The sequence below is a fragment of the Microchirus variegatus genome (genome assembly GCF_963457635.1).
Source record: "Microchirus variegatus genome assembly, chromosome: 14".
NCBI lineage: Eukaryota > Metazoa > Chordata > Actinopteri > Pleuronectiformes > Soleidae > Microchirus > Microchirus variegatus.
Genome location: NC_139815.1, coordinates 17,348,932 through 17,361,777, shown reverse-complemented (window position 1 = coordinate 17,361,777; position 12,846 = coordinate 17,348,932). Strand labels below are relative to the sequence as shown.

General features: G+C 40.4%; 1 protein-coding gene across 1 annotated transcript in view; it reads left to right on the top strand.

Annotated features, from left to right (window-relative positions):
* Nucleotides 1–9,099, top strand: part of LOC310937039 (multiple C2 and transmembrane domain-containing protein 2-like) — a gene marked incomplete at its 5' end in the record, with an annotated part of 29,720 nt that extends 20,621 nt beyond the window's left edge. The window contains 7 exon segments of the mRNA XM_083901230.1: nucleotides 402–521; nucleotides 3,537–3,650; nucleotides 4,904–4,945; nucleotides 6,761–6,870; nucleotides 7,065–7,174; nucleotides 8,196–8,293; nucleotides 9,001–9,099. Coding sequence (XP_083757356.1) covers nucleotides 402–521; nucleotides 3,537–3,650; nucleotides 4,904–4,945; nucleotides 6,761–6,870; nucleotides 7,065–7,174; nucleotides 8,196–8,293; nucleotides 9,001–9,045 — 639 coding nt within the window. The 3' untranslated portion in view covers nucleotides 9,046–9,099.
* Nucleotides 9,100–12,846: the final 3,747 nt, after the last annotated feature.

The following is a 12,846-nucleotide window of genomic DNA, read 5'->3' as shown; positions in this document are numbered from 1 at the left end:
TTCAGTGCAATAATCATGTTTAATAATAATTGTGTGTCACTGCACTTTTCTCCTGTTTTACTCACATCCACAGCTAATCAGACGTGCTTTGTAATATACGGAAACATGTACAAAATAGTACTTTGTGCTGTTTTTTTGCATTTGTGTATTTTATATTACTTATTTTAAATCCTAGTCCTGTTCTGTCTGCTCCCAAACGCTGCTGTAACAAGTGAATTTCCCCAGTGTGGGATCAATTAAAGTCTGATATAATCTAATCTAATCACTACCTGACCCCCGGCTCTTTCCAGTTTGGAATGATCAGTGCGTAAACATCATTAAGTCTTTTATTATCCATATTTTTACATAACTGCTGTAATAATATGTATCTGTTTTGCATGTTTGTGATGTCTTTCTTTCAGGCTCTGGCGAGGAACGTGCTGCGCGTTCAGACACTCTACAGGGCGATCATGTCGACTCTGCAGTACATCAAAAGCTGCTTCCAGTGGGAGAGCATTCAGCGGACTCTGCTAGCCTTCCTGGTGATGTGCATTAACTGCTTATCAACACATTATCTGCATTTCCCTCTGTTTTCCCTTCGAGGCTGTGGGAGACGACCGCAGTCTGGTCAACCTTTGTTTGAACCCTCCCTCTGAGAATCTTAATCAATGCGGTGTTGGGCTCAGCAGAAACGCGGGGTTTGGCCACGGCTCTGCGTTGAAGTGGACGCTCTCAGTTTTTGCGTGTGTCGTTGATGCAGAGTTAAGCTTCAGCTGCAGAGAGGAGAGTCCCAGTGGAGTCGAGATGGTCTATTTTTGTTCTCCTTCCCTGACAACTCATTAACCCTCTGTCCAATCTGTGCTTGGTTTGATTTAGACCCCATTATGCAGATAGAAGTCCAATTAAAAGGCTCTTCAGATATAAGACTGATTCCCCATCAGGCCATTGTTCAGTACAAGAGTAAAAACAGAAGCTGAGTTTGTGGCTTTAAAGTGCAATGTGAAGTGAATATGGATCTTTTTGACAATATTTCCTTCAAAATCTAGCTTTATCCAAACAGCAACATGTTCATTACACATGCATGCAATCAAGGTCATTCAGAGTTCTTCTTGTTTTTACAGCTGACGTCCTACAGATGGCATTAAAGCTTTTTCACAGCGTCAGAAGACTTTCTTATGGGACTGGTGAAGTGATATTTTACACCAGCCAAGTTGCACAGTTTGTTTAATTTACTGTGAAAATGGAACCCGCAGCACAGCTCTGTTGTCTGAACTCGAGTCGCTATCTTTGTTTTTAGCTTTAGTACAGTCATTCTCTTAAGGGAGTGTCTGGTCCAGGATAAGGGAAGTCGGTGTTCTTAAAACCAGAAATGGTTTTTCCCTTTAAATAATTGAATCGCAGTTGATGTACAGGTCACCACGTAACACTACATTAAAATGACAAAGGATTATTTGATCATGTAATTCTAAATAATGCTCCTCTATCTCTCTTTCTCGTTTAAATTACTAGGGATTATGTTGCTATTTTTATTGACATGGCCAAAAAAAACAAAACCATACAATCATTTAACACATACTGTACATCCTCTGACTGCATCGCAGGGTTAGAAAAACACAACCATCTGTACTTCTGATTTCACACCAGTTCTCCCCTGCTTTCTTCTTAAGCCCCAGTGAGGAGAACTCGATGGCTGTTTACAGTCGTAACACCACATAAAAGTAATGACTCAAAGCTTCTCTCTACAACACAGGATACAGTGACAAAACCTTCCGTGTCCCACAGCTCTGTGCAAAATTAGGTGCATCTAATCACTATGAGGAGCCTCAGTCCGGGCAGTGTCAGAACACACCAATTGCCCACTGATCGTTGCCTGTCATCAATTTATTTTTGGAAAAAGTGTATTATTTACTTTTATATGAACATGCAACTTTAGTACGCCCTCAATTTCCCATTCTCGCTTCCAAACGCAGAAAAAAACAGGGTCACCCAACATTAGAAGAGGCTGAGTTTCACTAAACTAAGAACAATATTTTTTTGTTTTCTTTTCTAAAAAGACATGTCCTCACACCACTTCCTGTCACTGTTACTTTCCCATCCAGTCGTCCAGTCAGTAATTGTAGGAAAAATGGCTAACTCTCACCCCCCATGTAATTTCAGTGCACATGTATTACGTCTCTCTTCGCCATGCAAACCCTTCCCCAATAACGTGTGTGGAAAACCTGCTGCTTTCTTAAATGTGCCACCCTCCGGTTCAGTAGCTCTCCCAACATTTTATACTTTTTTTTATCTCCTCTGATCTGGATCGTATTTCCATATCCCCGTTTGCTGTTGAAGACTGTGTAATGCCTCTTAAGTTGAAAGTTGCTGCAGTTATCACAGTCTTTATGGCCCGAGTATACATTTCCGCCAAAGCGTGACTTGGCTTTCCCCTTGTCCTCGCTCAGTCCTCGCTAATAAAACATAACCCCTTCACTAAGGACTGGTTTCATCTCGTCTCTCAGGCCCCGTTTTTTGGCTTCTGATAACACAGACAATAGCCTGCTTGGCTTTTTGCACATTAAAGCTGGTGGCGGCGGTGGAGGGAGGGGAGGGTAGGAGAGGAGGGGGGGAGGGATCTGCCATCTTTTATGTCAGTTGGTGCCTCAGAGGAGAGTGATGTCTTTACCAGATGTTCACTTCTATTTTTATTAGCATTTAAAAACCTGTAAACTGCCCCCCCACGCCTTTTGGCCGGCTGCCACTTTGGCCAGCGCTGCCTCTCTGACAGGATTATTTTATAGTTTCCATTTAGCCATGCAGTCGAGACATCACAAGCCGTAATTCTTTATTCTGTTATCCTTTTCGCCAGAGCTGCGTACACAGGTGGAATGTGCATCACCAGTCCCATTATTGATGTTGATGGCATATTCACACACGGAGGAGCCCCTGTGGCTGCTGTGAATTGTGTAGTCCACTGTAATGTACGCAAGATGAAGTAGAGCAATTAGGCGTATGTGGTAACTGGAGAGAGAGCCTTTATCTTGCTGGGATGGAGGAATTATTGATAAATGGCAGAAAGAAAGAAACTCTTTATTCCTGAGCAGGTAATTATTCATCAATAGTAATAATCTTGCCCAGACTTAAAGTTGTAATTGGTGACGTTTAAATGTAAACAAATGTATGTTACATTTAAACCAATACCAAATGATTTCTCTCGATGCCTCTTAAGTTGAACGTTGCTGTAGTTATCACAATCTGATGCATTTTACATCACGGCAGCTACAGAGTGCCACTCGATCGAGATGGCTGCTACGTTAAGAAGTGCCTATAAAAAGAAGTGGATTCTCAGTGCTAAGGGAAAAAAAGGACACTCGGCTGCACAAATGTATTTTATCCATGATCATGAGATTGAGATTATAGATGAATAAAGTGCAATTTGACAAAGTAATTGTAATTTTTTTTCTCCTGCAAATGGTAGTAGAGAGGTTGGAGTTCTGCACTGGTCCTTTAACGGAAATGAATATTTCCATGAAACCTTGTGTCTGTCCTCGCTGACCTCTGTTGTCGTCTGCCCGCAGGTTTTTCTTGTGACCGTGTGGTACTGGGAGTTTTACATGCTCCCCTTCTTCCTGGTCTTGCTCATCGTGAGGAACTACATCAGGATCCACTCCGGTCAAGTCAGCCAAGACCTGGTGAGTGAAGAGCAGCAGCAGCAGCATCATCATCCTCCTCAACATTCATCTTCTTCTCCTTCAGCACACATGAACTCCTGACCCCTGTTCACTCTCTCTCTCCATTTTGTACAAGAACATCTACCTCACGCACAAAAAAAAATGTTTGTTTCCATAGCAACCGCCTTCATCTCTCTACGTAACACGTCATAATAAAATAACACACAATGCATAAGCATAGAAAACTCACTGAATAGACTCATGCAACATGTAATTATATCCTGAGCTAATTTTCTCTGTTTGTCCTTCATTTACTCCGTCTCCTTTTTTCTGTCGTCCACTTCTGCTCATTGTCCCGGTTCCTGTCTCGGCTGCTCCCTTTTTGTTTTGGCCAAATAACAAGAAGTTTCAAAAACTCTCATGTAAAAAGGTTATATTATAATTACCTATGTTTTTTTGTAGTGTTACTGTAGTGTTTTCCCACTAAAAATATAATGCCGAATCCTCTTTCAGCACGTAGGTTAAAGCAAAGGATATATACATAGAGCACTGTTCAATCAAGGATACCTACGTACTATACGTATTTAAAGGTGTTTAATTACCTCATTAGATATTTTATCATTATGTCATTTTTAAAATCATTTTAAATGAATGGCAGCGACAGTATGACAAAATTTTTATTTATTTCCCTTTTTGAGTTAGAAAGTTACTCATTTACCTTCTGCACATCTGAAGGCACCCCTGACAGGAAATTATTTATATATTATATTATATTATATTATATTATATTACATTGCATTACATTGTATTATAGGCAAGTTTGAAATCCCAACTTCTTCAAACCAGACGAAACAAAAGCCTTTCTTGGTAAGAAGCAAGTGAATAAAATAGTTTGATTTTGTTGTTTCTTACACACCGTTTACGCTCTGTCCATTTTGGGATAACACAAACAATTAGATCTTTACAACACACTTTTTTTTTTCCCTCCCTGCTTCACTCCAAATATCTGGAGCAACATTAGCAGTTGTTCCTGTTGTTAATATTTGACTTATTTGAAGTTTTAAATCTGTCACTTCAAGCGACTCCTTTCACAGACGTATTAAAAGCTCGGTGAATACGTCCACAGTGACATGGCCTTCATCTACTTTGGTTTGCTGTGTAAAAAAAAAAAAAAAAAAAAAAAGGCCTGTCAATAAAGAAATGTGGGTCACCGCTGAGTCACTAGCATTGATAAAATGTGACAACTCATGAAGAATCTAATCCTTTGTTTCCAGGACAACATGGATCTGGCGGATGAGGATGAAGATGATGAGAAGGTAGGTGCATTTCCACTTTGTTGACTCTTATCTTTCCTGTTGAGAAAGGTGTCTGCCTATGATCTGTGCTTCTTCTTTTTCTTAATCTCCTCATTCACGACCAAATCTGACGTGTTTTGATTCCGGCTAACAGCGAGTTGTATTTCTTTGTGAACTCGTGGTTACCAAAAGACATTTGGGCTTAATGAAGCCCTCACCGACCAGTTTCCACATGTCACAGCACATTCATATGCTAATAGAGGGGTGGGGGAGAAAGGTTCTGCTGCTTTTTGGAAAGTCCCCAAGCTTAACACGCCATATAATACCATCACTATGGAACTAATGACAGTACTTAGACGTGGTGGGTTTTTTTTAGACCTCTTTTAAAAAGTTTGAGTTGAAAGTGTTAGAGTGTTTTTGAGCAGTGAAATAATTCTCAGGAATGACAGCAGTTTATTGTACATGTTATGAATGGCCTGGGTCAGCCTGACATAATGCAGTTCTAATGCTGGTTCCAGTGGGAACATGACCCTAAAACGGCTGAAGTGGTTCAGTGCCGTGATGGATATTCAACTGAGGTGACTCTAAATTATCTCGCATGTGGTTTTTCCAGACTGATAGTCACTGTGCGTCTGCAGTATCCCAGGTTTGATCCTGACTGCAGCTCCTTTCCCAGGCTTGTCTCCAAAAGCCCTGATGGCTCTGAGGCAAAAAATCCCCAAGCAGAGGCAAACCCATATCGCAGAGATCACATAGTGACGAAGACCATGGCTTTGGCCAGTAAACACTCCCCCAGTAACCATCACTGGCACTCCACCGTCCCCGCAGAGCACATCTCCTGTCTCTAGCCCTATAACCCTCCACTGAGTTTGATGTGGACATGTGGCTGTGTCTCTGTCTGAAGTCTGGCTCTGGCCACAGCAATCTTCAGAGGAATCTGGTCTTGTCTGTTTACTTTAGAGCTGTCCCTCCCTCATGGGGTCTGGATGATTTTTTTTTTTTTTTTCCCTTCATAATGTGAAGTCCAGTCCCCCATTCTGAAGAGCCTCCACTTCAAAAGGACATGTTCAAACTCTGCCTTTATGCTCACATTTAGCAGACGCTCTTATCCAGAGCGGCGATGAATGAGTCTGTTTCAGGGTTTTGGTTTCTTTCTCACAGACCTTGATGGGCATTATCATCAAGTGCTGCAGGGATCAAACCTGTGGCCTTGAGATCATCTCAACAATCAGTCACGAGCTCACTTAGTTTATGCCTGAGCTAACAAATGATCGGCACATTTAAATGACAAAAAAAAAAACGGACCTCCTGCACGTACAAATGTATAAATTGTTTTCACTTCTGTTTTTGCTAATGCCATTTGTTTAATTAATGAAATAAATCATTTAATAAATGATACAATTTTTATTCAGAAAAAATGTTTAAATTGTATTTTTAAAGACAAAACAGTTTATGCATTCATTTTCATTTGTTTTTGTGCCATGCCTGTTCACATACATACTCTTCACTAAAAAAACATACTTTTTTAGTGATACAATTCAAAAATAATCAAGATTGAGCGCTTATATCTATTCTTAATACTGTGAGAATAGATAAAAAGAAATGCATACTGTAGGTCCAGCTGCAGCAGTAGTAATAATAATAATAATATACCAGTCATTCCATTCTAAATAACATAAGTGAATAAATCTTTGTATGGTGTTTAAAAAAAGTGATCCACTTAAACCCACGAGTATCTTGCCCCTCCAGATTCACTCTATACTTAAAAATAGGGGAAAAAAGTGAGTCATCAACACAGTGTGAAGACTGGTTTTCGTTGTGTTGCTGTGTTTGCAGGAGTCGGAGAGGAGAGGGCTTATGGAGAAAATCCACATGGTGCAAGAAACCATCATCACTCTTCAAAACCTGCTGGATGAAATCGCTTGTTTTGGGGAGAGGATTAAAAAGTAAGGACTCGTAACCCGCAAGAAGTGGAACACTTTATTTCAGCTTTAAGAGATCTTTTCAATCCTAAAACTATACAGATTGTAATTATACAATATTTAACTGAACTATTGTCATTTTTCGCCGTTCCATCTGTATATTAACATACACAAGTTCAGAATTAAACTCATGACTGATTCTGGTATTAATCCGACAGCACGTTCAACTGGTCTGTGCCGTTCCTGTCGGGCCTCGCCCTCCTGGTCCTCGTCATTGCGGCGGTCCTCACGTACTTCATCCCTGTACGCTACATCGTTTTAATATGGGGTGAGTGTCGAGGGCCGAGTGACTTACTATCCTTGTTTGTTTGTTGTTTATGTTCCTTTAGCTCAGGGCTCTGGAAAGAGACATTTTTGTCCCCTCTCCACCCAAATAAAATGAATCTTGAGCCATAAAAACCCATTTGACCCATACAATTAAGACGATATCACACATAAGTTTTTTTATACAGATATGTGTGCAAAATAATGATCTGACATTTGACATTTCATTGCTATTTATAGCCAAGAAACTACTTTGAAATGAAACACAGAACTATGTATACCTATTTCTTCCATTGTTTGTGGAAATTAATGAAATTAAAAGTAACCCACTTTGAAATAAATAAAGCAATATTTGGAGAAAAACTGCCTGGCATACAGTAAATATGTGGATCCAAAGATGGACAGGATTTGGCGAGTTTGGGTTGGTTTTCAATATCACACTTGCCGTAGTCATTGGATGTAATGCACACAATATTAAAGCGTGATCTCTAAATAGAGGTGTTTATTTTGAAATGTTTTTAGTTTTTTTTATTCAAAACTACAAGGAGCCACTGCAGAAGGGCTGAAGAGCAAACATGCGGCTCTAACATGCAGTTTTACTCATTTCATTTCCTAGAGTTGCATTGATTTATTATTCACTGGATTTATAATAAAATAATAATAATAATAATAATAATAATAATAATAATAATAATAATAATAAATATATATATAAAAAAACACAGTTTTCTTTGGCTGCTGTATGTTTTCCCAATCCCTATTTTACCATTGACCACCTAAATTTATGAACTTAGCCATTGCCTGTTTTTAGAATTACAAAACAATTCTACATTGAAAGACTAGCGTTATACAATGTAACGTACGACCTGTAAAGTGAAAGTAAAACGAGAAGACTTCATGTACAGGTGGTAACAGAGCGACCAGGAGCAGGATCCTCCTCTGCAGGTATTTGTTTGTGTTGAAACAAAGAGCGCAGCCACAACAGACTAGTGTTAATGATATGTTGGTGTGAATTTCTGTTTTAGGCATCAATAAATTCACCAAGAAATTACGGAACCCATACAGCATCAACAACAATGAAGTGCTTGATTTCCTGTCGAGGGTGCCTTCAGATGTGCAGAAGGTAAGCCCCGCCGGATCAACCGGCCAGGAAGCCCAAAATCCCAGAGCCCGCTAGCTTTGCATTTTACTACAACAACTCCCAGGCATTCTCCGCTCTTATATGTATAATTAGCATCAACTGTATAATTACGTAGCCCTGTATAATTTCTGTTGTGTTTTGGTCATGATACATCCCTGGTGGAGGTCTGCTGCTTAGCAGCTTTGCAGCGCCGGCTGTTCCCATGCTGAGAGGGGAGACGCTGCTCCTCGTGTCTCCTGTTTGAACTCAGCATGAGCGAGAGAGTGTCTCCTCCAACTCGCGTCAACCAACCCAAAAAAAGAAGTCAAATATTTGCTGAATTTAGCTGCTTTCAGAGAAGAATTAGCATCACTACAGCATTTAAATACCACCAAATAAAACACAAAGTATCTCACTGACCTCTTTATTTTCCACTCTCCTTTCTTTCCCATCTCTTTTTATACGCTGTCCATCTCACCCTCTGTCTCTGTCCTCCTCCATCTAAGCTGTTTGACCCCTTTTTGTTTTGTCCCTCTTCTTCTGCGATGGCCTTAGGTCTCTGTGTTTGACTCTCTGTGGTCTCACCGCTGACCGCTGTTGTTCTGCCCAGCATCGTCCTACAAAACACCGAGGTTTTGTAGTAGTGGTTGTTAAGAATCACGAGTACATAACAGTGTTTCACTCCTGTTTTCTTATTTCCCCCCCCACAGGTTCAGTACAGCGAAATCAAAGGCAGGAAGAAGAAGATACAGTAATACGGGCCGTGATGCTGCTGATGCTCGGTAGACTGTTTACAGAGGACGTGCTGGACGTATGCACAGTCTCACTTTTCGTTGGTTTCAGAGTGTGTGGTAGGTTTGAATCTTAATCTGCTGCGTGTCTGCTGTTGTATCACAGCCGACGATACACGACCCGCTCACATCGACCAGCACCTAAAGCACCTTTCAAACAAAGACGTCCACACTGACGGACCCTGCAGAGATTCTATAACCACATTTTTACGATTGTGTCTGTTGAGCATTTCTGGACCAATGTGTAATATTGCTTCCAAAGATTGTCGGTGTTTTGTTGTATTTTATTCTCTCAGATTCTCAGTCGGAAGGTGATGTGTTTTATGAAAACAACTGAAATATCACCTTGTATTATTGTGAATGTATTATGTCTGGTGTGTAAAGTTTGTGAGTCTTGACATTGACACTTAAAAGAGATTATTGTCTATTTTTAAATCTTAAAAAAAAAAAAATGCTGGGATAACGGTAATTTTTATAATGGATTATATATAAACATAGGAGCCACCAGAAGGCTTCTTTTAAAATTTCTTAGGAAAATAATTTTTAGGTCTTTTTGCTCTCTGTGGTTTTGTATATTTTTAAATTTCAGGTCACAATCTCTTCTCCAACTTGATTCTGTGTGTCCGAACAGCAACGTATCAAAAGTTGGTAGGAAATATTATGCACCATATTTTCTGTTCACCTTTTGAAAAATGATATTGATGATAAAGAGCTGCATGCCCACAGTACTGACTGACTAATTTTCTTTCAATACGACAATTTGCATTTATTTTAACTTTGTTGCCTTTTGCTTTTAGATTTCCAATGATCCTACACAATAGGTTCTGTACCTTTTATTTATTAGTAACGGTCACTGATGAAGATTTTCATTTCTCACAATAATAAACGGGCACAATCTCACATTGCAGCATCTTTTCAATCTTCCTTCACATGTGAATTCCCCTGCATTCGTCGTCTCCATGCTCCTGTGCTGCAGGATTGTGGCTGTTGAACAACATAGTTTTCTGAGCCCCCTCTCTTCATTAGGCTTTCATGAAGCGAGGCGAGGTTTGCTCGAGACCTCGCTGGCACCCGGGCTCCCCGCTGTGTTGATAGTCCTTGGGCGTCGCCTCGAGCGGGAGGACCTCAGCGACCACCTCTCAGCTGCCGTGATGAGATGCCTGAAGCCAGCATCCTATCAAGAGCACCAGCCAGACAACCCCCCCTGGTACCACTGCACACCACACAGTAGCAGCATTTTATAAAAACCAGCCACAAGCGTCAACAGCCACACCAATTTAGGGATTGGAGTTTGGAATAGTTAAGATGTTGGCGCTCAGACTAACACCCCGGGATTCGTGGCTTTTAAGTCCGAGCGTGTGCACGGGCTCTTAGTAAATAGTGAATGAAATGAAAGGAAAACTTTCCTCACAATAAGAATTGGCTAGTTTTTGCAGCATGTGATGATTTGACTGATTGACCGAAAGTAAAAACTGTCGTGAAACTAAACTTCCCGAAATAACCCACACAATACAATACTACACCATATAAACTAATATGAACGTTTGTCAGCTGTCTTGACGACAGAAGGTGTGGGGAATATGTCACACCGTGACCTGTGCGTCGCCTCGTCGCGCTATAATGTTGACTTAGGTGTTCAATATTAATAACCTGCTGTCAAGGACACTGGAAGGACGTCTCAATTTGACACTTATAGGGTTCAGCATGAATATGTATAGGTGCTGCGACGCTCCAGAATTACCAAGTAAAATCACGGTTCCCACGTGGGAGCTAATGTGATGTGGCACATGCATTCTGATGAGCCGCAAATACAGCGGCTGATAGTTCTCTAAAGGCTTATTATAACTCAACATATTGAACCTGAGAACAGTCAGCTGTGCGTGTGCATGTATAGAGAAGGAACCTGCACATAAAGCTCTGCCGATACAGTAAATGATCATTATTATCTATGAAGTCTACATTACCTCATTAAAAACTACACTTAGCATGCTGTATGTTTGCACGTGCGTTGTTGGGTTTTTTTTCCCACACAACACAGGACATTGGCATTGAGCAAACCCTGGAGCAGCAGGAAGCTGTTTTCACACCAACCGACCAGTTGGCCGCTTTGTTTTTTCAGTGACAATTCACCTCCAGGCTCTCCCTGCTGTTTGAAACTGTATGGGCACTATAAATTCTTTGTATTAATATTATTTTTTTTGTTGTTGTTATTTCTGTGGACAAAAGTTGGATTAGAGTGTGTAGATATAGCAGAGATACAGTAAACAGTGAAAGCGCAGTGCTTCGCACTGTAACACAAAATCACCAGGTCAGAGCTGCCCGCATTGAATCCTCTCTGACCTCTGACCACAGCTATGGACTTTATATGCTCCTGCTGTCCGGCAGACGGTTCAGGAGCATCGGCATCGCAACCAGGATGTTCATAGTCGGTTTCTACCCACAAACCATCAGACTTTGAACAACAACAAATGTGGCCTCAGCTGCTTAAAAGTTTATACCAGTTTAGTCTCATTATTTTGTGTTGTATTGCTTATACATGAATGAATTCTTATTCATTTATTTGACATAACTTCACTCACTATATTTCTATTGAATTCCATTTATGGTATTAATGTTGCATTGTTATTTAGTACACGTCAATAACATATTATTGTAAAATATCTGCTCTTCCTCTGTATCCAAACACCGTAAGATGTGTACAATGATCATAACACACATAACTGTTCTCCCTGTGTGTGTGTGCGTGGGTTTTCTCCGGGTTTTCCAGTTTCCTCCCACAGTCCATAAACATGCAGATTTGGGGATTAGTCAAATTGGACGCTCTAAATTGACCATAGGTGTGAGAGTGAATGGTTGTCTGTCTCTTTGTGACCCTGTGATGGACTGGTGACCTGTCCAGTGTGTACCCCTGCCTTTCGTCTTATGTCAGCTGGGATTGGCACCAGTGACCCTCCCGACCCACTCATGTGGAGGATAAAGCAGTAGAAGATCAATGGATGATGCAGTGAGTAGTTTCTCATTTCTTAACCATGTCAGTAGAAAAAAAAATCCAGTGGTCATAGAAATTATGTTTCTCAGTTACATTAGAATTAAGCATAACAAACAACTAAGGATATATTGTCAAAACTACTAAAATGGTATTCAAATCTGTCCTAGTGTGTGACTATTTGGCAGGGGAAATATATTGCTCTAATCCCTTTAAATCCAAAAAACACACACCCACACAGAAATGACTGAAATCACCTTTGGGGGAGAATATATTTGAAGTTCGTGTTCCTGTTTTTTTTCTACTCAATCAGCTAACTTTCCTGTGGTCTTCGTCGCTGTTCAGCTCTCGAATATTGTCCATTTTCATAATTTTTTCTTCAAACTGAGCTTCCTGTAGCCGTAAGCGGTGTGTCGTCTTTTCCATTATGTAGATTTCCTCTACAATCTGTTTCCATTGATCCTGTGTAGCGGGGTCCTTTTTCCCCAATTTCTTTGTAATTGCTTTTTTTTTTTATACCAGCTATTATTAATACTGCATACTGGACAGCAACCAGCCGCCAAGAGGCAACCGTTATCTTCATGTGTACATTCTATGGATGTGACATGTTCATTATTAGAAAGCACTGAAATTGACAGTGTAGTTTATTTTCTTTGCACAGAGCCACAGTTGTTGTTTCCAGTCTTTACTTCATTCTGGCTAATTTCTCATATTTAGTGAGCAGAGTGATGCTCTCGTACGACAATGTGCAAAAAAACTGCTGACTTTTCCTTCAAAGG